We start from the raw sequence: 26,894 nt of genomic DNA on the forward strand, positions 1-26,894 counted from the left end.
AAGTGAATTACTGGGACCTTATGAAGATAAAAAGCTTCTGCACAGCAAAGGAAACAACCAACAAAACTAAAAGGCAACCAACGGAATGGGAAAAGATATTTGCAAATGACATATTGGACAAAGGGCTAGTATCTAAAATCGATAAAGAGCTCACCAAACTCCACACCCGAAAAACAAATAACCCAGTGAAGAAATGGGCAGAAAACATGAATAGACACTTCTCTAAAGAAGACATCCGGATGGCCAACAGGCACATGAAAAGATGCTCAATGTTGCTCCTTATCAGGGAAATACAAATCAAAACCACACTCAGATATCACCTCACGCCAGTCAGAGTGGCCAAAATGAACAAATCAGGAGACTATAGATGCTGGAGAGGATGTGGAGAAACGGGAACCCTCTTGCACTGTTGGTGGGAATGCAAATTGGTGCAGCCACTCTGGAAAACAGTGTGGAGGTTCCTCAGAAAATCAAAAATAGACCTACCCTATGACCCAGCAATAGCACTGCTAGGAATTAACCCAAAGGATACAGGAGTACTGATGCATAGGGGCACTTGTACCCCAATGTTTATAGCAGCACTCTCAACAATAGCCAAATTATGGAAAGAGCCTAAATGTCCATCAACGGATGAATGGATAAAGAAATTGTGGTTTATATACACAATGGAGTAGTACATGGCAATGAGAAAGAACGAAATATGGCTCTTTGTAGCAATGTGGATGGAACTGGAGAGTGTGATGCTAAGTGAAATAAGCCATACAGAGAAAGACAGATACCATATGTTTTCACTCTTATGTGGATCCTGAGAAACTTAACAGAAACCCATGGGGGAGGGGAAGAAAAAAAAAAAAAAAAAGAGGTTAGAGTGGGAGAGAGCCAAAGCATAAGAGACTCTTAAAAACTGAGAACAAACTGAGGGTTGATGGGGGGTGGGAGGGAGAGGAGGTTGGGTGATGGGCATTGAGGAGGGCACCTTTTGGGATGAGCACTGGGTGTTGTATGGAAACCAATTTGACAATAAATTTCATATATTGAAAAAAGAAATAAAAAAATAAAAATAAAAATAAATAAAATAAAATGTATTTCAACTCCTAATGCATAAATGTCTATGGATGTAACTCCTGTAAACAAGAGTATTGGGGGGCGCGGGGGAGAGGGGGTTCTAAATTATAATTTTTAAGACCGTAAAGGGGTCCTCAGTAGGAGTGCCAGATTTAGCAAATAAAAATACAGCACACCCAGTTAAATCTGAATTTCAGATAAACAAATACTGCATGGGATACACCCATACCAAAATATTATCTGAAATTCAAATTTAATTTGGCATTCTGCATTTTACCTGCTAGTCCCATGCCTAAGGCCAAAAAGTTTGCAAAAGTCTGCCCTAGTAGGAGATCAGTTCCCCTAGTAGGAGATCAAGGGTCCAATTCCAGAAATCCCGGGTGGGGCACTTCCGGTCATGGGAGGGCAGGCCATCGCCGCGCAGGCCCCGCCCATCGCCGGAAGTTTCCCAGGCCGGGTCCCGCCTCCGAGCCCACCTCCCGGCGCTGAGAGCCTCCGGGTGTAGGTGTCCCGCGCAGAGCGGGTGGAACCGCCTTCCTGCCTCCAGGGGGCAGCGGCCGCGCTCTGGTCCCTTCGTGGACAGCTCGGCGCCCGCGCCGCTCTTCCTGTCGCTGGGAGTGGCGGGCCGACCAGCGGGCGGCCCGGGCCGGCGGTCGCCATTCCCGTGTCGCTGCGCCCGCGGGGGCCGCCCGAGCCCGCCACGATGCCACTGGGCCTGAAGCCTACCTGCAGCGTCTGCAAGACCACGTCGTCCTCTATGTGGAAGAAGGGCCCGCAAGGGGAGATCCTCTGCCACCACTGCACGGGCCGGGGCGGCGCGGGCGGCGGGGGCGCCGGCACAGGGGCGACTGGCGGGACGGGGGGCAGCAGCGGCGGTGGCAGCTTCGGCGCAGCGACCTTCGCTAGCACCTCTGCTGCCCCTCCGCAGAGCAACGGGGGCGGGGGCGGCAAGCAGGTGAGCTCCAATGGCCCCTCCCGCAGGCGGAGGCCGACTGGGCTTGAGGTGGGCGGAGGCCGGCCGGGCGGGGAGGGGGCGCGCACTGGGGCCTTCCCCGACCGTGGGACCCTGCTAGAGCGGGCCGCCTCCTCCCACCACGAAAAGATCTTCGTTGATTTGGCCCATCGTAAGCACCTTTTGTTATTTTCAGAAATTGAAAGTGTACAGAAAGTAAGAAAATTAAAAACCCTTCAGAAATCGCCCTCATTGTAATAACAGTTGCAGGAGTAACCAGACATCTCAATATACACACACGTATACACAGACACTAAACAGGATCACGCTACTGGACCTTTCTCTGTTAAAGTGATTTTACCATTATGTCATATTAAGTAATATCATTGTCATTGCTTTAAATGGCAGCATAAGTATTCCATTGTAGGAAGTGCCATACCTAACTAACCCTCGCCCTGGAGAGTTCAGTCGTTAAGGGTTGTTCACTACTATAAATGTCAACAAATGAATAGTTCTTGCCTTGGCCTAGACTTACTCGCACTCCTGCCCCCCTGCCCTTCTTTAAGTAGTTCACACGTTTTTGGAGGCTATGGAGATGCTTGCCCAGGGCGTTCTAATTAGCCCAGTTCCTGTGATTACCCAGCATAAAAGGAAAAGGTACATTTTTACTTAATTTTTATAAATCAGCATAAAGTGCGTACTCTGGAGTCATTGTAAGATGGTTGTATCGGGACAGCAGTCTTTCTATAATTTTATTTATCTTTTTTGTTCTTTAATTGTTTATATAACAGAGTAAGCAGGAAATTCACAGGAGGTCTGCTCGGCTGAGAAACACTAAATACAAATCTGCTCCAGCTGCTGAAAAGAAAGTTTCCACCAAAGGAAAAGGGAGAAGACATATTTTTAAATTAAAAAATGTAAGATGATTGTGGACAGTGTCTTTTACGGTAATGGCATTGTGTGTGTAGTGTGTCTGTCACTGCCTTCATCTCTCATTTGGACTTCGCTTTTGCAGTATTCTGGGGAGTGGTCCACACTACCTGAAAGGAAGTTAACACTGTTGCAGGAGGCTTACTGTTTATAGTTAATAATATCCTTTCTCTCTTTTTTAGCTTTTAATTGTTTCCACTGGGAAATATAAAATATGAGTCTAAAAGAAACCTAAGCCTCAAATGCATTTTATTGGGTCCTCTGTGCAAAGGAGGAGGTGGGATTATGGTTCTTGGTATCACCAGGTATATCAGGAAAAAAAAAAAATTTCTTTTTATTCTTTAAAGATTGAAGTAAATAATACCGTAACTTATTCACTTACGTTTGTTATTACAGCCCCAGAAAATGTATCTTACTGATTTATGATGATCAGTTTGATGAATATGAATCAAATATTTTGCTAACCTTTCCTTCTTCTGCTATAAGAAGATAGATGGTTGACAGACTTGTGCTGGGGGTAGTTGAAAGCGCCTTTTTTTGCAGTTAAATACTCAGGATTTTTGTAAACACAAGGGGAAAATGGCCAAACACAAATGTAGACTACTTTTTTTAAACCTTAGTATAGTGAAAAAAATAAAATAAACCTTAGTATGGTGTTCTTTCAGAACGGGAATGTTTCACTTACCTGCAAAGGCATTTCTGAAGTTGGTCATATTCATTTGTAAAACACAGAGGGGCCCTGCAGTATATTCTTGTGCAGATTGCAGATTCTTTTCCCATTGAGAAGAGTTGCCCCTAATTTACTTAAGACTTTTATAATTTAGTTTTCTTAAAATGAGGCATTTATTGACTAGACAAAGCATGTTAAGTAAATGTGCATTTGACTATAGTTGTGTCACTTAAACACATATTTTCCTCTCATGTGTGGCTGAATATGCCCTGCAGTTATTTCAGTATCAATTTCTCTAGCAACCCCTTTCTTCAAGGATGATGCCAAGACATATTTGGGGAGGCCTGGTTTTTGTGTTGTGGCACACAGCATATACTGCAGCTTTAGAAGGGATTTCAGGAATGGTTGGGTGGTGACAAATTTACTAAGAACTCCCAAGGAAGCTTCATATAGCCTTAGTTCAGCCTTGCTAGAAAATTACTTCTGATGACAATGAGTATCCTAGTAGTTCCACAGATAAGCTGAGATGGAAAATGTCTTCAAAGGAGACACTTTTTCACCTTGTGTTAACCTACACATTTTTTATGACTTCCACTCCTATCATGCCCAGGCCATCGGAGCCAGGATATTTTTATAACTAGAATGTTACTATGTAATAAAGCTTTGAGAGTGCATGCAGTGAATCTAAGCAGCATAATCAGAAGCTTGCGCTTTGGTTCTCAGCAATTTTTAAGCTGCTGGTAGCAGAAATAGCCGTGGAAATATTCAAACTGCCTTGCCACTACATTCAGAAAATCATTTGTCTTTTTATTGCACTCCTTGTCAATAAATAGATTTAGGATTTCTGAAGTTACAGAATTCTCATAGATGGCTGGGAAAATGTCTATACACACTACACACATATAATAATAACACTATGAATGTGCTAATATGTTTGCTTTTGGTTTTTTTCCTAGCCCATCAAAGCTCCTGAGTCTGTTTCCACTATAATCACTGCAGAATCGATCTTCTACAAGGTAAGCACCTGTAGGGTCACTGAGGGAAGATTTGGACCTGTTGTGTGATATGCTGCCAAATGTTGGGTTAGTCCAAAGGTCTCTGCTCCTCTGTACGGTATGTGATTATTTTTTGTTCTTTTCTAAACTATTTTCCCTCATAGGTGGCTGGTATAAGACATCTCATCCAGAGCTGAGGGGTAGTTGCTTATTGAAACGTGTTATTTTTAACTATTTTAAGTATCTCAAAATGCTAACGTATAGTGTGGAGTCATGAAAGAGTGAACCATCCTAGTCACTGTGACAGTCACTGTGTGAAAAGCAGAGTAGGGGCTTGGACTAGTAGAGATTGTATAGACCTGATATCTGGTGGGTAGAGGAGGCACAGAGATTCTAAAATGCCTTTAAGGAGAAGTGAGAGGAATAAGGATAGTGGTGGTGATTAACATCTACTAGAAGTCCATGGTGAAAGAGTCCAAAATGTTTTGATACAAGAGTGAGGAAGTCAGGTTTCCTGGGATCCAAAGCCCACAGACATCTGCTACTCCGGAGAGACATGACCTATTGTTATTTTTTAACCAGAAGCCTTAGGAAAGCAGTTGCAACATAGAAAAGAGCCCCAAAACCTGCAGGCCTGGCACAGGCAGCAGCCATTAAATATTGTTGATGTTTTGGGGTCTGAATTATCTTTTGGGGGGCAGTGACACAAATTAGTGCTTCATACCTGACTGAAGTGGACCAAACGCTGAGAAACTCAAGTGTTATACTGTGTACCTTTTTTTTTTGTTAGCCTAGACTAACAGTCTGTATACACAGGCAAACATCTGTCCTGTATTTCCAGCCTTTCATCATTGTTAAGAATAAAATAGCTGAAGTTTAGCATGTGCTTGCTATGCATCAGCCACCGAGGTGAGCATGTCACATGCTTTACTTCATTCAATCCCCTCCATGAAGTGCTGCTGTTATTCCCACTTTATGGATGAAAATAGTGAGGCACAGGGAAATTAATGAACTTGTCAAAGATAAAATAGTCAACAAGTCATGGAGCGACCTCGGCTCCTGGCTGCACTGGCAAGTGGCTGTGTGGCAACCTCTCTTGTGTTTCTTCATCTATAAAATAGGGATTGTAAATAGCAGCTACCTCAGTGGGTCAAGCAAGATCATGTATGTTAAGCACTTAGCAGAGTAAGCACTCAATGAAGAGTAGAAATTGATATCCATCATGTTTTCAAATTTGTGTATCACTCTCACAGCTGAACATACAGTTTACAGATTGAGTCCAGAAGCAGCTGGTTTGGGGGGCACCTGGCTGGCTCAGTCAGAAGAGCATGTGGCTCTTGATCTTGGGGATCTCCACACTGGATGTGGGGTTTACTTAAATAAATAAACTTAAAAAAAAAAAGAAGCAACTGGTTTGGCTAAGGATTTAGTGTACTAGTGATTTCCACGCATGTCTCAACTGACAAAAAGGCAATGGCATGTGGGACCTGTTATCACAAGTATCAGGATTTCTTATTGCTGTCTACCATCCACATTTGTTAAACAATAAGGACAAAGTGCAACAGATATTCGGGTAATGCTGCAGATATCATACCCAGTACTGCAGAGGCCATCGCTGCAGTGCCACTGTGGTCAGCGCCAGGGCAGGAGAGTTAAAAGGTCACTGCCATCTGTTGAACTGGAGTCCAGATCAGGCATGCTAGGGGGAGCTGAGTGGGAACCACTGGGTCTGATGGCCAAGAGTATGGGCAGCCAAGACCCCAGATGGTTAAATGGCCTTCCTGGGGCAAAAGAGCTCCATGAACCACTCTGCTTACTCCTAATCCAGTGTTCTTCAGTATATTGTGTTGACCTTCTTTCTTGTCTGCCAAAAACCCTGAAACCTCCCTGCAAATGAAGGGACTCTTTAGATCAAGTACCTTAGTCACGTCCATTGCTCTATGTAGGTACATACACAACACATGTTAATAAACACTTACCATGTGCCAGGTACTGCTTGCCATTGGAATCTTTCACCAAGATATTGTCTTTGCCTTGCAGTTCTGTTTTCACATGATTATATATTTTGAGTTAATATTCATTAAGCATATATTTGAGTGCCTATGATAAGCAAGGTCCTGTTTTTTTATGTGTGAAAAAACAAACTAATCATTGGTAATTTGGGAATAATGATTCTATGTGTAGACAAAGTAAACCATAAGTGTAAAGTATTTATATGACAAAGAACTTTGAGTAGTGTCTACAAGGACCAGATGATGATGGATGTGAACTAGGAAGTAGCAGATGGTAGCCCCCATTAACCCTACCTGTCCATAGTGATCTACATACAGCAGTCAGCCTTAGACACATGAATGAAGTATCCACCTGGAGAAACTCCTGTCACAGTTCACTCACTGCAAGTATTTCTTCAGAATTATTTTTAGGGTTGAGACGCACAATATCTTTAATGGCTTTACCGGCTGCCAAGGCCCTATTTTGAGTGAAGCAGTGATAAATCACACTTGGTTCCTGCAAGTCAAGGATTCCTTCACCAGCTGAGAACCACACGTACCTAAGGAAGTGCTGAGTATCATTTGGATCAGCCATTATAGGTGTTGGAAGGAGAGATTATTTCCTTTTCAAGACCTAGGGGAGAAAACATAACAGATAGCAGACAGAGTCATAGGGAGGGCTAGACACAGGACATGTACAGATTAGTTAGTTGGCTGTGAAGTAGCGTGGGGATAAGACATGAGGCCTTGAGGAGCACCTGGGTGGCTCAGTCGGTTAAGCATCCAACTTTGACTCAAGTCATGATCTCGCAGTCTGTGAGTTGGAGCGTCAGGCTCTGTGCAGACAGCTCAGAATCTGGAGCCTGCTTCTGATTCTGTGTCTCCCATTCTCTCTGCACTCCCCCCCAAAGATAAACATTAAAAAAAATAAATATAAATAAAAAATACATTAAAAAAAGACATACAGGTAATTGTCTTGTGGGAGGATATCAAAGTGAATGGGAAAAGACCTATCCTGAAGACTGACTATAATCAGAAGAGTTTCTGTCATTTCTTTGGGTTTGAATTTGTCATGTCCGTTTTCTTTATGGACGCCAATGAGGGAGATGTGTAGAGCATATTCTCATCCAGGAAGCAATGCTTTTCAGTACAGGACAGAGAAGGACCACTGAGCTGATAAAGGAGCCCCAGCTGCGTTCTCTGCCTTATGTAGCCTTCAGCAAGTCTGATATGAAAATCTGATATGAAAATTCTGATATGAAATCAAAGTGTCATTATAAATAATAAATGTTTCCTCCAGATACAAGTTTCATGTGTGTGTAATTTTCATTCAAGAGTGAAAAACTTCAGGATTGGCATCAACAGTGTAAATGTTGATGCATATTAGAACATCTCAAAGGTGTTTTACTGACCACTTTGCAAACTGTTTATTTCATGTTAAGGAGGTTTCAGTTCATAGCTGTGGTTTTTATTTTTACTTCAAATATGGGGTTATCTTCTGTCTCCCCCAGGGAGTCTATTACCAAATTGGAGACGTTGTTTCTGTGATTGATGAACAAGATGGAAAGCCCTACTATGCTCAGATCAGGGGCTTCATCCAGGACCAGTATTGCGAGAAGAGTGCCGCACTGACGTGGCTCATTCCCACCCTCTCTAGCCCCCGGGGCCAGTTTGATCCTGCATCCTACATCATCGGTGAGTATGACAAGTGGCACAGGTAAGTCTCCACTATTACATAAAGGAATGTATTAGTCTGCTCAGGCTGCCATAACAAAATAGCACAGGCTGAGTGCCATAAACACAAAACCTGTTTTCTCACAATGCTGGAGGCCAGAAGTTGAAGATCAAGGTGCTGTCAAGATCACTTTCTGATAAGAGCTTTCTTCCTGGCTTGTAGGCACCACCTTCTCCCTAAGACCTCAAATGGCCTTTCCTCTGTGTGTGCACACTCCTAGTGTCTCTTCCTCTCCTTAGAAGAACATCAGTCCTAGCAAATCAGGGCTCTACCCTATGACCTCATTTTTTTTTTCATTAACTTGTTTTTTTTTTTAATTTTTTTAAATTTACATCCAAATTAGTTAGCATATAGTACAACAATGATTTCAGGACTAGATTCTTTAGTGCCCCTTACCCATTAAACCCATCCCCCCTCCCACAACCCCTCCAGTAACCCTCAGTTTGTTCTCCATATTGAAGAGTCTCTTCTGTTTTGTCCCCCTCCCTGTTTTTATATTATTTTTGCTTCCCTTCTCTCATGGTCATCTGTTTTGTCTCTTAAAGTCCTCATATGAGTTAAGTCATATGATTTTTGTCTTTCTCTGACTAATTTCACTTAGCATAATACCTCCCAACTCCATCCATGTAGTTGCAAATGGCAAGATTTCATTCTTTTTAATTGCCGAGTAATATTCCATTGTATATATATACACCACATCTTCTTTATCCATTCATTCATCGATGGACATTTGGGCTTTTTCCAAACTTTGGCTGTTGTTGATAGTGCTGCCATAAACATTGGGGTGCGTGTGTCCCTTAGAGACAGCACACCTGTATCCCGTGGATAAATGCCTAGTAGTGCAATTGCTGGGTCGTAGGGTAGTTCTATTTTTAGTTTTTTGAGGAACCTCCATACTGTTTTCCAGAGTGGCTGCACCAGCTTGCATTTCCACCTATGACCTCATTTAACCTTAATTATCTCCCTAAAGGCCCCATCTCTAAACACCATCACTTCAGGGGTTAGGACCTCAACATATGAATTTGTGGGACTATAACTCAGTCCATGGCAAAGAAACATAAGCATCATTAAATGTTAAAAAGGAAAGAACTTGATAGAAAATATGAAAGATATTTTATGTAGTTGGGGTTTGAGTGCTATCAGTTTTTGAGTTAGGGCAATACATACCTACTAACAAGTGATGTGGATAAGATTTTTCTGAGCGACCCAGGTTAAACTCTATTAAAAGAATTTATTGCTCAGGAGTTAGGCTTATTTAGGCATATTGACTTATAAAAATCTAGTTAAAAATAATTTGAAAAGCAACTGTCTCTATTATTTCTGGCATCTTAACAAATTTTCATTACGTATCCCTCCACATGTCACACATATTCATCCTAGACGTTTATGATGTCATTGTGTACAGTTGGAATGGCAGCCACTGTACTTTTATGCATTTCAAAGCTGACAAAAGAAGTGGTATAAATGTTTCTCATAGACTTGCAGGAAGAAGTTGCTGATTAATACAGTTTAAAACGTGTTCAGAGTTTTTAAATTACCCCGTATTTTCAACCTTTCTGCAGTGAACTTGCATTACTTTTCATATGAAGGGTTTTTCGTTTTTTCCAGAGGGAACTCAGGGACAAATAACTACTGCTGTTATTCTCACCTATGGGTGAAGCTTGATACACAATCAGTTCTAAGTCTTCTGGTTGTAGGTACATAGAAGAGTGGACTTTCATCTCCCTGACTTCTAGGACTGGGTTCTCAGCAGAGGCGGTGATGTGAAGAATCACCGCTGGGGCTCCTCTCCCACCTCCTCCTCTAATCCTCAGATACTAGAGTGGGAAGTATGGCATAGAGATTCAGAACACAGGTGCTGGCGCCAGACTGTCTGGACTCATAGCCAAGCACTTACTAGTTGTGTGGCCCTGAGCAAGTTCCTTAATCTCTCTTGCCTCATTTTCCTGATACATAGTACAGGAATAATAATAGTGCCTTCCTCCAAGCAAAGTTGTGAGGACTCAAAGTATCCGTGTATGTGTAGTACTTAGAACAGTATGGGCACATGATAATAAACACTGGTGTGCTAATATTTTTAGAGTCCTTCCTATATTGAGTCACTGTTCGGGGGAGTTAAACAGGTAAAGTAGAAAAAGTAGTGGAGAGTGACTTCAGAGTAATACATGTGTCAAGGACTAATGTCAGGTCACCAGAGTGGTTTGCCCTACCATTTAGGAATTTTAACCCTTTGTGAAAATGACATATATGTTCGAAAGATATTTAATCTTTCCACTGACTGCCTTTTAGGACCAGAGGAGGATCTTCCAAGGAAGATGGAATACTTGGAATTTGTGTGTCACGCACCTTCTGAATATTTCAAGTCACGTTCATCACCATTTCCCACGGTTCCAACCAGACCAGAGAAGGGCTATATATGGACTCATGTTGGACCTACTCCTGCAATCACTATTAAGGAAACAGTTGCCAACCATTTGTAGTTTAGAAAGTAAAACTTACTTCCAGTTATCTTGGATTCATAGTACTCTAAGACTTGCCACATATTCCTTTCATGAAATTCCTAGATGGAAAGAAGACTAAGAAGTTTTTCTCTACTACCCAGTAACCAGTAGCTTATTTATTACTAGTCACTTGGAAAGTGAAAAGGGATAACAAGGAATTAAATTACAGGCAAAGGCTATAATTTCCAGGGAGACCATTAGGAACAGGTGGTATCTATTTTTCTCCATGGATTGTATTTCTCTAAATGGATTGTATTTTTCTACAAGAACAAAACGGTAATTAAGGTTTAGATTTCTGACTAAGGACTTAAATAAAATATAGCTATGACCAACTGTATCTATCACAAAGTTACACAAGCTTTATTTTCTCATCTAGAAAATGCTAGGTACACTCTTGGCCACTTAAACCTTAAAGAAACTGATAGGTGGATGATTGTATTAGCCTGGGCTTTTTAAAACTTTATTCTGCAGCAAACAGATTCAGAATTATTTTGTTGATCTTAACAGAGCTGCTCATTCTTCATTGTTTTTACCTCCCTTTCTCAAACTAAGGTTTCCAATCAAACAATAAAATTTTGTAGAGCAGACTGAACTTCATGAAAAGCACATAGGAGACACCTAGTGTTCAGGCATCCCACTTGGTAGTTTCTTGACTACCATTAGAACAACCTTTTGGCAGTCATAAAAATGATTAATGGGCCATAAGCATTTAATATCTTCAAAAAGTCTACCATCTGCTATAGAGTCATAGTAACAGGCCTAAAACAAAGTCTTAGACTTAGAAGCCCTGTTTTCTATGAAATTGTCCAGAATTCAGGTATAAGTTTTACTTCAAATGCAGGCCAGCTAAGTAAGGGGACAACAATGTGAAAATGGGAAGAAGTGGGGACCATACACTCGTGCCTCCAATTCTGTCATGACTTAACCAGCATTTTTCAACTCCAGGAAAATTTGTCAGAATCTTATTTAATCATAGTGATTTTGAGTTGTAGCAGTTTTACCTGTTCACATTTTTCTACACAGTGATGGTTTGTATGTTAGAAGCAAGCAACTGTAGATAGCTCTGTGTACATAGTTATCTCTACAAAAGTTACAGTAAAATTTGTTGTAAATACTATTGTAAATAGCTAAGTGCCAATATTCAAACTTTTGGATTAAAATGTATTTTTCATATTGTATTCACTTTGGATTTATTTCATTTAAACATTTAAATGTGGGGCTTTCTAATGGTATAAATAGAAAACACCAAGGTTATACTCTTAATTTGGAGCAACAGATTGATCAACATATACTTGATTTTAGGAAAATTTCAAAGAATGGCTACTTGGGAAAAGAAATACTTAATGTAAGATACTTATTAAAATGTAAAAATAATGGGGTGGCCTGGCTGGTTCAGTCAGGGGAGCATGGTACTCTTGGTCCTGGGGTTGTAAGTTCAAGCCTCATGTTGGGTGTAGAGATTCCTTAAAATCTTTTAAAAATTAATTAATAAAGTTAGGAAATATTGAAAAAACAATAAATACCATGTGTTTATAAATTGGTAAATACTTGTGTAGTATCTTTTAAAATAAAGATTGAATTTTCACTTTCTTCCTCAACAGACTTTACAGACTGAGCTAGCCAGGTACCCCCCAAAATTTTTAAATTTCTATCTGTCAGTAAAATGTGTATACAAAATTAAAACCAGGGTGCCTGGATGACTCAGTCAGTTGAGCATCCAGCTCTTGATTTTGGCTCAGGTTATGATCTCCCAGTGTGTAGGATCATACCCCAAGTCAGGCTCCGTGCTGACAGTGAGGATCCTGCTTGGAATTCTCTCTCTCCTTCTCTCTCTGCCCCTCCCATGTGCACATACTCTCTGTCAAAAAAATAAAATAAACTTTAAAAAAAATTAAAAACGAAGGGGAGGAGCCAAGATGGCAGAACAGCATGGAAGGTTTTTTTGTGTGTGTCTGTTAGCCATGAAATACAGCCAGATCAATGCTAAACCATCCTGCACACCTAGAAAACTGATTGGAGTATTAGCACAACAATCTACACAACCCGAACCACAGAACTCAGCAGGTACGAGGCGCAGAGAGGTGAACAGGAGAGAGAAACCATGGAGGGCAGGGAGCTGTTTTTGCTTGCAAAGAGAGGACAAAGATGGGCGATAGTATGGGAAAGCCCTCCCCCCCCACCAACACCAAAAGCAACTGGAGAGAAAGTGGAAAAGTGAAAACAGCCACAAGGACTGAACTAAAAGGGGAGAAAGGAGAGCGTTTAAATTCCATTAAGACTCTATAAACAGGGATAGCACAGAGTCTGAAACACCGCAAGTCAATACCTGACAGTGCTCTGGTGAGAAGGGCAAATCCCCAGGAGCAGAGTGAATCCAGGGGTCCTTGAGCCACATGGGGAGAGGCAATTCCACTGCAGGGAGGTTGTTTGGTAGAGACTGTGTGGCTCCCCCCACAGGCAAAGGCCCCAGTGGACCCTGGAAAACAACCATATTTGCTGATGCTGGAATAAGATTGTTAAGGGTTAAGCCTGGTGCCAGATGTGTGTTGTGATTTTCCATAATCCATGAAACACTGCTGCTACACGATCCCATGAACTTGTATTGGGTCAGGCTGCCACCCAACTGCAGTCTCTGGCCATTGGCAACAGCATGGTCCTGCAAACATTCCTGGGTGTGGCCGGCACTCAGCCTTGCTCAGTGAGACCCTCCCCCAGAGGGTCAGAACAGGTCAAAGCTTCCGTCCCTCAGAAGCAAGGGGCAGGAAAAACAGCTGCAATTGAGATAAAACTCAGGAGGGAGGTGCCACCTGGCAACCTGATGGCTTGGTCACAGACTGTAAAAGCAGGCAGTGGATGGAAGCCAGAGACAAAGGATGGGTACGCGATTGCTGGTTGGGGAGAGCAGAGTTACGATACTAGACACTGGGTAGCTGGGTGACACCATTTCCACCCCTCCCCGCACATGTGCTTACACACCTACAAGCACCACAACAATCCACCCCAGTAAGCTAAGCAGCGCCATCTAGTGGGGAACGGAGCCGTTGCACTAAGCCCCCCAAATTGGGCCAACCTTGCTCTTCAGGAACACCACATGTCTCTCCGCCTGGTTAGTGTCCGGAATATAAAGTGCCTAATAACTTGACTTCAACGGGAAAACAATGTAATTTCACGAATTTCAGTCCGTTTGCTGGTCCATCTATTAATTTTCTTTTTTTCTTTTTCATTTCTTTTTCATGAATACAGAAAGAGAAAAAAATTATTTTTCTGTTCAATTTTTATTAAAAATATTTTTATTTTTTCTACTATATTGTTTAATTCTTTGTAAATATTTCAAATTCTATTTTACTTCCATCATTTCATTTTATTCTATTTCATTGTATTCATTTTCTCAAATTTTCAAACATTTTCCTTTTATTTTTTCCACTTTTTCTCTAATCTATCAAGCTCCTTTAAACACCCAGACCAAAACACACCTAGGATCTAGCATCATTTATTTGATTTGTGTGTGTGTGTGCGTGTGTGTGTGTGTGTTATTTTAAATTTTTTAATTTTAATTTTTTTACCTTATTAATTTCTTTTCTTCCTTCAAAATGATGAAACGAAGGAATTCACCCCAAAAGCAAGAGCAGGAAGAAACGACAGCCAGGGACTTACTCAACACAGATACAAGCAAGAAGTCTGAACCAGAATTTAGAATTATGATGATAAGAATACCAGCTGGGGTCGAAAATAGATTAGAATCCCTTGCTGCAGAGATAAAGAAGGAAAAGCTAGTCAAGAAGAAATAAAAAATGCCACAACTGAGCTGCAATCTCGAGTGGATGCCACAGCAGCATGGATGGATGAGGCAGAACAGCGAATCAGTGATACAGAGACAAACTTATGGAGAATAATGAAGCAGAAAAAAAGAGGGAGACTAAGGCAAAAGAGCACGATTAAGTATTAGAGAAATCAGTGACTTATTAAAAAGGAACAACATTAGAATCATAGGGGGGTCCCAGAAGATTAAGAGAGGGGAAAAAGGGGTGGAAGCATTATGTGAGCAAATCACAGCAGAAAACTTTCCTTAGCTGGGGAAAGACACAGACATCAAAATCCAGGAAGCACAGAGGACTCCCGTAAGATTCAACAAAAACCGACCATCAGCAAGGCATATTATAGTCAAATTCACAAAATACTCAGGCAAGGAAAGGATCATGAAAGCAGCAAGGGGAAAAAAGTCCTTAACCTACAAGGGAAGACAGATCAGGTAGGTTTGCAGCAGACCTAGCCACAGAAACTTGGCAGGCCAGAAAGGAGTGGCAGGATATATTCAACGTGCTGAATCAGAAAAATATGCAGCCAAGAATTCTTTATCCAGTAGGCTGTCATTCAAAAAGGAGGGAGAGATTAAAAGTTTCCCACACAAACAAATATTAAAGGAGCTTGGGACCACTAAATCAGCCCTGCAAGAAATTTTTAGGGGGAGTTTCTGAGGGGATAAAAGTCGAAGAGAAAAGAGAGAGAGAGAGAGACAGACAGACAGACCAAAAACTACAAAGGTCCTAGAAAGGACCAGAGAACACCACCAGACACTCCAACTCTATAAGAAACATAATGGCAATAAATTCATACCTTTCAGTACTCACTCTAAACGTCAAAGGACTAAATGCTCCAATCAAAAGACATAGGGTAACAGAATGGATAAGAAAACGAGATCCATCTATATGTGCTGTTTACAAGAGACCCACGTTAGACCTAACGACACCTTCAGACCGAAAGTAAGGGGATGGAGAACCCTCTATCATGCTAACGGTCACCAAAAGAAAGCCAGAGTAGCCATACTTATATCAGACAATCTAGACTTTAAATAAAGACTGTAACAAGAGATGAAGAATGGCATTATATCATAATTAAGGGGTCTACCCACCAAGAAGACCTGACAATTGTAAACATGTATGCTCCAAATGTGAGAGCACCCAAATAGATAAATCAATTAGCCACAAACATAAAGAAACTCATTGATAACAATACCATAATAGTAGGGGACTTCAACACCCCACTGACAACAATGGACAGATCATCTAAACACAAAATCAACAAGGAAACAATGGCTTTGAATGACACACTGGACCCGATGGACTTAACAGAGATAGTCAAAACATTTCATCCTAAAGCAGTGGAATAGACATTCTTCTTCAGTGCACATGGAACGTCCTCCAGAATACATCACATACTGGGACACAAATCAGCCCTCAACAAGTACAAAAAAGTCGAGATCATACCATGCATATTTTCAGACCACAACACCATGAAACTCGTAATCAACAACCAGAAAAAACTTGGAAAGATAACAAATACTTGGAGACGAAAGAACATCCTACTGAAGAATGAGTGGGCTAAACAAGAAGTTAAAGAGGAAGTTAAAAAGTACATGGAAGCCAATGATGATGATAACACCACAGCCCACAACCTCCAGGACACAGCAAAGGCAGTCATAGGAGGGAAGTATATAGCAATCCAGGCCTTCCTAAAGAGGTAAGGAAGGTCTCTGATACACAGCCTAACCTTACACCTTAAGGAGCTGGAAAAAGAACAGCAAGATAAAACCCCAAACCAGCAGAAGACAGGAAATAATAAAGATTAGGGCAGAAATCCATGCTATCGAACCCAAAAAAACCCAGTAGAACAGATCAATGAAACCAGAAGCTGGTTCTTTGACAGAATTAACAAAATTGATAAACCCCTGGCCGGTCTGATCAAACGGAAAAAGGAAAGGACCCAAACAAATAAAATCAAGAATGAAAGAGGAGAGATCACCTCCAACACAGCAGAAATAAAAAAATAATAAGAGAATATTATGAGCAATTATATGCCAATAAAATGGGCAATCTGGAAGAAATGGACAAATTCCTAGAAACATATAAACTACCCAAACTGAAACAGGAAGAAGTAGAAAATTTGAACAGTACCATAACCAGTAAAGAAACTGAACAAACAAAACAAAACAAAAACAAACAAAACAAACAAACAAAAAACCCAAGAGTCCAGGGCCAGATGGCTCTCCGGGGGAATTCTACCAAACATTTAAGCAAGAGTTAACACCTATTCTCCTGAAGCTGTTCCCAAAAATAGAAATGTAAGGAAAACTTCTAAACTCTTTCTATGAAGCCAGCATTACCTTGATTCCAAAACCAAAGACCCCACTAAGAAGGAGAACTATAGACCAATTTCCCTAATGAACATGGAGGCAAAAAGTCCTCAACAAGGTATTAGCCAACTGGATCCAACAATACATTAAAAAAATTATGCACTATGACAAAGTGGGATTGATACCTGGGATGCAGGGCTGGTTCAATATCTGCAACACAATCAGTGTGATTCTTCACATCAATAAAAGAAAGGACAAGAACCACATGATCCTCTCCATAGATGCAGAGAAAGCATTTGACAAAATACAGCATCGTTTCTTGATAAAAACCCTCAGGAAAGTAGGGATAGAAGGAGCATACCTCGAGATCAGAAAAGCCATATATGAACGACCTGCCGCTAATATCATCCTCAATGGGGAGAAACTGAGAGCTTTCCCCCTAAAGTCAGGAACAAGATAAGGCTGTCCACTGTCGCCACTGTTATTCAACACAGTGTTGGAAGTCTTAGCCTCAGTAATCAGACAGCACAAAGCAATAAAAGGCATCCAAATTGTCCAGGAGGAGGTCAAACTTTCACTCTTCACAGATGACATGATACTCTATGTGGAAAACCCAAAAGATTCCACCAAAACAAACAAACACACAAACAAACAAACAAACTTCTAGAACTGATCCATGAATTCAGCAACATTACAGGATATAAAATAGTGCACAGCAATCGGTCACATTCCTATACACCAATAATGAAGCAACAGAAAGAGAAATCAAGGAATCGATCCCATTTACAGTTGCACCAAAACCCATAAAATACCTAGGAATAAATCTAACCAAAGAGGTGAAAAACCCATACACTGAAAACTGTAGAAAGCTTATGAAAGAAATAGAAGAAGACACACAAAAAAAGGAAAAATATTCCATGCTCCTGGATAGGAAGAACAAATATGGTTAAAATGTCAATACTACCCAAAGCAATCTACATATTCCATGCAACACCTATCAAAATAACACCAGCACTCTTCACAGAGCTAGAACAAACAATCCTAAAATTTGTATGGAACCAAAAAAGACCCAAATAGCCAAAGCAATCTTGAAAAAGAAAACCAAAGCAGGAGGCATCAATAATCCTGGACTTCAAGGTGTATTATAAAGCTGTAATCATCCAGACAGTACTTACTGGCACAAAAACAGACACTCAGATCAAGGGAACAGAATAGAGAACCCAGAAATGGACCCACAAGCGTATGGCCAACTAATCTTTGACAAAGCAGGAAAGAATATCCAATGGAATAAAGACAGTCTCTTCAGCAAGTGGTGCTGGGAAACCTGGACAGCGACATGCAGTTGATATTGAAGCCAAGTTTCATTACAGTGCAATATTAATTTGTTTCTCTTTAAATTACCCAATTTAAATTGTGCCCAATTCTCTAGGATGCACCCTAGTGCATCCTTGGGATGTTCATAGCAGCCCCATTTAGGACCTGCATGTGGGGATTCTTCCGTGACACTATGGTTTCCCTCAGTCACATAAGACCCAGATTCTGCACTTTGTTTTCCTGCCTTTATCTTTCCAGGCACAAGAGGAAAGCAACAGCAGTTCACTATGCTAAAGTTTTAGATGGAGTCTGCTAGATAATTATCCTGAAATTAAGTGTATAATATAAATGGGTAGAGGAAATTTTACTTGCTAGCCCAGAATAGGGAATCTGGCAAAACAGATGTTTTAAATGGCACTTGAGGCAGAAATAGACAAAGGACAGGTCTGGATGTTGTCCTTCCAGGCAAATACAACAAAAGGATCCAAATGCACAACAGAAGTCAAACAGTTGTGTTGCATTAAACAAAAATCAGGTTGGGTACAGAGGGAGGATAAGATTCTAGGAAAGTATTGTCAGGAATGCCAGAGAGCTAAGGTAGAGTAAAGAGTTCCTGGCCTTGGTGGTCCCAGCTGAGTGAGGTGCATGAAATTCACAGGGTTTCCTAGAAACCGAAGAGAGAGAGAGAGGTTCTGAGGGACGGGGAATTATGCCATTCATCAATGTGACGATAGTAATACAGACAAACCAAATCCTCTAAATGGGATAGTTTCCAATGTGCTTGTAAACAATAGTGAAGCAAACAGCTCAAAGGTAAGTGGGAAGAAGAAGATGGATGGGAGGAAGTAGACATCTCTGGACATGCCCAGCGATGCCACTGAGCCTGTGACACAGCAGACACAGCAGCATGATAAGGTCTGGCACTGTGAGTAGGAGGGTGTGGTCTACAAAAGACAGAAAACCAGCCTGGGTGTAAATCCCACTCCTTCATACCTGCCACATTTCCAGCCCGCTGTGTGTCTCCTCTACCATCATCCAATAACCCAGTGCAACTGGGGCGGCAGGACCATCCTTTGGTCCAACAACAGGATTGTCCAACAATCTTTAAGGCAGTTCTACTGTCCCGTAATTGCCTCAATTCAATCTTGATGTACCAGAGCTGCAATGACACAGTCACCTGACAGTGGACAAAAAAGTAAAGAGACAGTTAGGAGTCTATTCTAGGGGAACAAAGTGGTGGGTGGAATGGGCTACTTACGGGGACAACTTCTCAGATAGTCACCAAGGAACTGATCTTCCTCTTTGATGTGTCTTGGTTTCTCCCAAGCAGCAGTCTAAAACTGCTGTAGGGGTTTGTCACAGCAATGGATCCTTCCATGTGCATTCCTGGCCGAGCCAGAAATTAGTTGCCATGAGAGAGAGTTCCCTATAGGACTGTTCCCTTCGGGGAAAAGAAGCAAGAGTCCCATTTCTTCAGAGCTAGTGACTCAGTCTCTTATGCCAACCAACAACCTTGAAATTGTCCAAAAGCCAGAGTGGAGAGAGTTTGTGGTGAAAGTAAAACTTGGAGCCAGCAGAGCACACAGAGAGCAGGAGGAACCTCCTGTGGTCATCTGAGTTACTAGCCCGGGGAAATGCACCAGTGAGCCCTGGTGCACCACCATGAGATTCTGCTCTGTCTTGGGATCCCCGGAGGTGCACCAGGAGAGGAGAGAGTGAGAACAGGTCCCCAGACATGTTTTTCCACATTTCCTTCTTCCCAGAGAACAGTCCAGTTCACAGAAAAAGTACAGAGATAGGAAGTAACCCTGTACTTTCCAACTCTGTTTCCCAGAGGGGAACATACCAGTACCCCTGCATGGTGAGGAGGTCAAATTGTACTACACAGATGTAGGTAAGCCAGGTCCAAGGACCCAGAGGAGGGTCCTTGGCTTTATGCAGGATAGAAATCAAACGTGAGCCAGAGAAAGTGAAAACAGAGTTTATTGAGTGGTGTGACAGGTAGAGAGTAGCAGATGGAGGTCTGGGAGACTCAGAAAGGAAAGAATGTCTGTCACTTGGGGTTAGGGGTTTGTACTGGAAGGGAGGAATCTAGGGTACATGTTTCCCCGGGGGAATCCAGGGTAGGATCTGACCAAAGGTGCGTGTCAGGTGAACTACAGGTGTTATTCCATAAATTACCGAAGGTAAGGGGTTTTGATGCCAGTGTAACCTAAGATTTGTTTGAAGCTAATGTCTTAGAACATGTTTGGGATCTGGATCTTCTTAGATGTCATCAGGTGTTTGGGGGTCTAGGACAAAACTCAGGAAAGGATTGACTTTCTTGATTCCTCCTTGAAGTGAGAACATGGCTGCTTGGGCTTCTTCAGAGGCAAAATATGGAATACAAGTAAATGAGGCCTAGCAGAAAAACAGCAGGGATGGAGCCTTTATAAAATGGAACCCTTTAGGGGTCCCACCTGGGTAGCTACCCACCTGGGTAGCTCAGTTAAGCCTCTGACTTGATTTTGGCTCAGGTCATGATCTCATGGTCATGGGATAGAGCCCCGAGTAGGGCTCTGTGCTGAGTGTGGAGCCTGTTTGTTTCCGTTTTCCCCTCTCTCCTGCTCATGTGCGCACATGCTCTTTCTCTCAAATAAATGATAAACCAAAACTTTCTTTGAAAAAGTAATAAATAAAAATAAGTGGAGTCCTTTTAGCCCTCCTACCTCACTGAGATGGCTGAAATACCTTTGTGTAACATAAAGGAAGAAATTCAAAGACTGTGAGATAGACATGTTGAGTGAATGAATCATGTCTAACTCACCAACTTACCACTACCTAACCATGTCCCCCAAGATAGAGAGGGTGTCAGAAAATACTCCCTCAACAAGGCCTTAGAAATACACTGGTGTATTTGTTAGGATTGATCTTGGTTGTAACAGGTACCCTACTCAGAGAAGTAATCAAGAGGTTTATCTGTTTCTAGCATATAAAAAAATCTGGGCATAGGACATCTAGGGCTAGTAGGTCACCTCAGTGGTGCTCTCAGGGAAACAGGCTCCTTGTGTTCTTGCACTGCCTCAGTCACCCATGGTTCTCACCTTCATGTTTGAAGACGGTTGCTGCATCTCTAAACGTTGTGCCCTCATTTCAGGAAGAAAGCCTGTCCCAGGGATTTCTACTTCCTTGTGCTATCTAGAACTATGTCACATAGCCATGTGTGGCTGTAATGGAAATCACGTGACTCAGTAATTCACTTGCCAAGGAGCACAGGAAGGCAAGGGAGAGAGTGCTGGAAAGATTGTTGAGTGACTCTGTCCGTAGAAACCGTGACAACTGGTGGGAGATGCAATTGATAGGGAGACATTGCAGTACAAATGGGCTTTCTGGTTTCAGTGGGGATGAGTGGATCCTGGGATAGCAGAGACCAGGTAGCTGCAATGTGTGAAGCCAGGTGGATGTGGCTACCATAACCAGAAGACAGTGCATTTATTACAAGGGTCTGACCCACAGGGTTCTTTGGTGCTGCCCAACTAATTGTGGGGTCCTGAAGACCAAAATAGATGGTCAAAGATCCTATTTGATTTTTAGAATTTAAAAATCTTCCACTTAATAAACAAAGGTCTGATAGGAGTCGTCACAACATAGTCATGGCACCTGACCCAGTCTCAGGTCTAGGTCAAAGAAAGAGGAAGCCAGGTGTCTAGGGAAAGGGCCCTGAAATAACATCGTAAGTACTTGCTATGGATCTTGCTTCCTCCAAGTTTTCCCCAAAGGACCTGAAGCCACTCACCAGACCATTGTCCAGGTATCCTGAGAAATAACCAGACATTCTGGGGATTATCAGAGACACTGGGCCTGTGCTAATGTTAATTCCCGGAGACTCAGAACTCCATTGTGACCTACCCGTCTAAGTGAAGGCACTGTCACTATACTAGCCCTGATGACCAGTGGACACAGAAAACCCTCCAAGGCAGCAGAATTTTGGAGCAACACGTCTCTTCCATTGTGGCAGGAGGTAGAGATGACTGATATAAAAATCCATGCTAATCCATAGTCTGTGGCTAATAACCTGGTGATCAGAGATTTGTAAGAGCAGGACTAGAGCACTGGCAGTGAGGAGGTCTGCAGGAAAAGTATGGTCCGATTTCTTAGAATGAGCAGAGGGGAAGAAGCAGCAATTTGTCCTCCCTGGAGGGGCACATTCTGGAATTGGGTTTGCTTTGTCCTCCAAACTTCTGCCAATACCATCTTTCAAGGACTCACTCACATGTTTTTATGTTGTTAAGTTATCCCATTGGACACTTGCTTTCTGATCACAAAATTTTCTTCACATCGAAGAGGAAGACCGTAGGCTATGCCAGCAGAATTCACTATATTCAACATAAACACCCAGCACCCTGAATCAGCTGGCCTTCCAAGGAGACCGCGATTTGTGAGGTTGGAATAAATACAGTACAGTTGTTATATGCTGTGAATCCATGACCACGGCCTCTATATAAGCAAGGGTCTGGGAACTAAAGAGGAAGGGGGATAGCACTCCTCTGTTAATACCTCAGTGACCCAAAATCTCTGCCTCCATTCCCTGTGATTCTGGGCTTTGCTGATTGAGAGGTGAGCAAAGGAGAAATACAAGAGGAACACAGTGATGATTCCAGTGGTTTGGAAGGTGTGGGGAGGGTTAGAGTGTTGGCTGAGTGAACAGTCTTGCTGCTGCATGATAAAGGATGGGAGAAGTATGGATGGAACCCTGTGGTAATACTAAATATAGTAGGAGTTAATGGAAGATTTCTGTGATAATAAACAGACCACCAGTAGCTCAGATGGCAATGAAGGTTTAGACCATTCCACCTAGTGAAAGACTAATCCACTGATGTTCTGGCTGAACTCAAAGAAACAAGGAATAAGTAACTGAAGACAGAAATCAAAAATACCAGGGGCACCTGGGTGGCTCAGTCGGTTGAGCATCCAACTTCAGCTCAGGTCATGATCTCGCAGTCCGTGAGTTCAAGCCCCGCATCGGGCTCTGTGCTGACAGCTCGGAGGCTAGAGGCTGCTTCGGATTCTGTGTCTCCCTCTCTCTGCCCCTCCCCCACTCATGCTCTGTCTCTCTCTCCCTGTCAAAAATAAATAAACTTTAAAAAAAAAAAAAAAAGAAAAAAAAGAAATCAAAATTACCAACCATGACCTCACGATTAATTGTACAAAGGGCAATAGTTGCTGCCTGTACATTTTTCTTTGCTGTTTCTTTCTTTCTCTCTTTCTTTTTTAAATGTTTACTTATTTATTGGGAGGGGAGACGGTCAGAGAGGAGAGAGAGAATCCCAAGCAGGCTCTACACCACCAGTGCAGAGCCCGATATGGGGCTTGATCTCACAAACCGTGAGATCATGACCTGAGGTAAATTCCAGAGTCAGATGCTCAATGGACAGAAACACACAGGCAACCCCTCTTTGCCATTTCATGTATTTATTTATATACTTCACCTAACTTTCTCCCTTTTCCTTTCTCCTACTGCATTACTATACACAGTTTGTGTTGATGGTGGCTCAGTTTACATCTAGTTCACAGATCAGAGAACATCCAGACAAAGTCACGATGGATAGGGGGGCAATGGACCTCATTTAAGATCTTGGCCTTGGAACTAGATGTAGTATATTAAGGGGATACGATCTCATTTCTGGTGGTGGGAATAACTGAATTTATTTGGAATTGTATGTAAAGTCTACATGTTCTGATAGAAGAACAGAGCATTGGATCAATAAATAATAGGACATTTTCAAATGGTCAAAGGTGCTAAGTATAAGATTTGTCAAACGCAAGGAAGATGTTGAATATGTGAGTTCTAAGAAATGCATTTTCCTCAGATGAGAAAATAATTAGTTACACCATTAAGACAATATTTTTTCACTAAGGATTTAATTTAGATTTATAGGAAATAAGATAATCAGTTATAAATATCCCAATTTATTCTACAGAATTAATCTCAAGTAATCCTGATTATGACATAACCACAGGTTTGCCAATCTGTGATTTTATAGATTAACCTAATTTGTTAAAAAGAAATTTACAGACCCCATTTTTACTGTCACAACATAGGAACAAGCCAGCAAAAACAAAATCAAAAGTAAGTTTTATGCTAGAGTTACTTTCTGTCCAGGTCGAAACATTGTTCCACTTTGATTCTTTCTTTTCTTTGGATTTTGGAAGCTTTCATACCTTAAAAAGAGATAATATTTAATACATGTAAATTCTAAATTACAAAAGACAAGGAATTGTTTGCAAACAGATTATATTTTAAGAAACAAAAGGGAAATAAATAACTGGGGGAAGAAAACCTAACAAATTATAGTTCTTAAATTTTCTAAAGTTAAACATTCCAATCAAAAAAGTAGCAAAAGGGATAAAGAGACAAGTTAGAAAAGATAAAATGCACATGGCAGTGACATGAAAAAAACCCTACTGTTTTAATCAAAGGCATGTAAATTGTTAGATTTTTTTCCAGTCACACTGGCCAAGTTTAGAAAGACATTATGCCCAATGTTAGTGAGGGTTGTGGTGAAACTGGCCCTTTCCATGTATTGGGCTGTACAGTGTTTCTAGAAGGCAACTGATCTCAAAAACCATAAAAACAAAATGTATCCTATGCTGCAACAATTCCACCTCAAACTCAGATAATGGAGGATATGTGCAAACATTCGGCTCTAAGGAAGTTCTTTATCATATTAGTGTAATAGGGAAAATCCGGAAGCAACTTAAATATCCAAATATTGGAAATTGTGGCTACTATAAAATGACATTAAAAACCAACTAGTAACATTTAAAATGTGAAAGAATGTTCAAGATGGATGAAAGCGCGCCTGCTATATGGCAATACGTGCAGAGTGTTTTAGTGAAGAAAAAAAAACCATACAAATGTATACTTTGGGAGGGGTGGGATTAAGGGAAATTTGTTTTCTTATTCTTTATTTTCTGATTTTTCTACAGTAAGCACATATTACTTATACATGTTGAGGCGGAGCAGAAGTGCCACTCTGGCATGTAGACTATTTTGAGCTGAAGGAGATCAAGACCCAGAAGATTCAGGAGAAGCTTTTTCCCTCCCTTACCTGACTGATGAGTTTAGTTTCCTATTACCAGAGAAGACTTTTTAATCTGCAAGACTGACAGCAGGGCAAACATCTGCTCTTTTCACCTTCTGTGAATTCCTGCCTCCCCTTTGAAGCCCCAGGCCCCTAACCTCTTTCTTTAGTTCAGGATGGCATATCTATTTTAATGGAGCTCCTGTATGTATGAAATTATTTTTCTCCTGTTACTGTCTTACGTCAGTTAATTAATAGACCAGCCAAAGAACAAGAAGGGAAGAAGGGAAAATCTTTCTGCCTTTACAGTGTATCCACGCATGCCCACCCCAACTACTACAAAATTAAACAAAGAGTTGTAACTTCTAGAACCAGGAATAAACCTTTCTTGCACTGAATTAAGTGAAATCCTTAACGTGAATGGTCCCCAATCTATGGGTTTCCAACTTCTAAGGTGCTCAGAGACAACTGCAAGAAGCCTGTAAATCTAAATGTGTGCTGGCCACAGTCCACAAGGGAATAAGTTCGAATGCATTTAAAGAAAGCAAAACAGGTATATTTTTCAGAACAATTTTTACAAACTATATTAGAATCATTTTGAGATTTTAATTTTCCTTTTATTCAAAGCTTTAAAAATGAAATCAGTTCATTATAAATAATTCAAATATAATCAAGTGAACCAGTTAATGAAAATTCATTTTTTACTTCAGTACTCTTTAAGTTTTGGGGTATTTAAATGCATAGCTATTGGCTCGAAGTGGCCTTTTATATATTCACTATAAGTAACTTCAAAAGTTTAAGTGAAGAACTGTCACCCTGTAATATCTGTACTTCTGAAGGAGAATCGATTACTTACAGTTCAGCAAAATTCTTCCAGTCGTCTTCGCTAATGGATGGCCTTGTGTGACTGAGGGCAGCCATTAAATGCGACTGGCTAATAGCCAAACTGGTTTTGACTGGTCCTGGTTGGTTAAGGGAGTCATCCTCCTTAAACAGAAAAGGACACAAAGTTAACCTAGGGCTGTGATGGAAAAAGTAGCAGCCCATGTGTTGTTTCTTTCCATCAGGTTTTTTTTAGGAGACCAAACATTCTCTTTCTCATAAGATTAAAAACTGTTTGAAAGCAGGATGCATATAATCAAATGATCAATGTGTTTCAGTCCCTTCTTTATAAATAAAGCTCATTTACTAACCAAAACACACATCAAAAAAGGAAAAACAGTTTTTACAGTTTTTACAATTTTCACGGGGGTGGGGGGAGAAAAGCCATACTCCACTTTGGCTCCGGTATCTGCCTTTGATGACACTGATATCTGCCCGTAGCTGATCTCTTTGTTCCTGTGTAAGTTCTTGGGAACCCTCTTGTGAGGATGTTCTGAACACTGGAGGTCGTGAAAGCGACTGATCTTTCCCAGGGGCTCCAGAAAAGTCCTGTGCCATGGAGCTTGGTGCAGACAGGCACTGTGAGCTCTGCAAGGTTAAGTGTAGGAAGGAGAGAAGGGGAAGGAGAAAGGAGGAAAAGAGAGGGAGAAAAGAAGTATATATTT

At 41.4% G+C, this 26,894-nt stretch overlaps 2 protein-coding genes and 1 long non-coding RNA gene across 4 annotated transcripts in view; 1 reads left to right on the forward strand and 2 right to left on the reverse strand.

The window, feature by feature from the left end:
* The first annotated feature begins 1,594 nt into the window (after positions 1–1,594).
* Positions 1,595–12,017, forward strand: GATAD1 (GATA zinc finger domain containing 1). Its single transcript, XM_060629271.3, has 5 exons — positions 1,595–2,020; positions 2,809–2,934; positions 4,574–4,633; positions 8,115–8,298; positions 10,628–12,017. Exons 1-5 carry the CDS (start codon positions 1,769–1,771, stop codon positions 10,816–10,818), a joined length of 813 nt encoding a protein of 270 aa, XP_060485254.1. The 5' UTR covers positions 1,595–1,768; the 3' UTR covers positions 10,819–12,017.
* A 98-nt stretch (positions 12,018–12,115) lies between these two features.
* Positions 12,116–23,396, reverse strand: LOC145715300 (uncharacterized). Its single transcript, XR_014137294.1, has 3 exons — positions 23,209–23,396; positions 19,277–19,460; positions 12,116–13,315 (listed from the first exon to the last, which is right to left on the reverse strand). It is a non-coding gene; the product is annotated as an uncharacterized LOC145715300 (long non-coding RNA).
* Positions 23,397–23,490: 94 nt separating this feature from the next.
* Positions 23,491–26,894, reverse strand: part of PEX1 (peroxisomal biogenesis factor 1) — a 47,968-nt gene continuing 44,564 nt past the window's right edge. Inside the window, exons 22-24 of one of the 2 annotated variants that reach the window (XM_060632446.3) lie at positions 26,620–26,817; positions 26,204–26,334; positions 23,491–24,484 (exon numbers count right to left, since the gene is read on the reverse strand). In XM_060632446.3, the coding sequence (XP_060488429.1) occupies positions 24,400–24,484; positions 26,204–26,334; positions 26,620–26,817 (414 nt within the window). In that variant the 3' untranslated portion in view covers positions 23,491–24,399. Of the gene's footprint in view, positions 24,485–26,203; positions 26,335–26,619; positions 26,818–26,894 lie in introns of those variants that run through there. The other variant, XM_060632448.3, reaches the window with a different exon arrangement.

This window comes from Panthera onca, chromosome A2 (assembly GCF_046562875.1).
Source record: "Panthera onca isolate mPanOnc1 chromosome A2, mPanOnc1 haplotype 2, whole genome shotgun sequence".
Lineage (NCBI taxonomy): Eukaryota > Metazoa > Chordata > Mammalia > Carnivora > Felidae > Panthera > Panthera onca.

Excerpts from the sequence above, each read along its gene's own strand:
- GATAD1 (XM_060629271.3), top strand. The coding sequence starts at position 1,769 with ATGCCACTGGGCCTGAAGCCTACCTGCAGCGTCTGCAAGACCACGTCG. Across the intron at positions 2,935-4,573 it reads ATATTTTTAAATTAAAAAAT|CCCATCAAAGCTCCTGAGTC; the intron begins GTAAGATGATTG and ends TTTTTTTCCTAG. Across the intron at positions 8,299-10,627 it reads TCCTGCATCCTACATCATCG|GACCAGAGGAGGATCTTCCA; the intron begins GTGAGTATGACA and ends ACTGCCTTTTAG.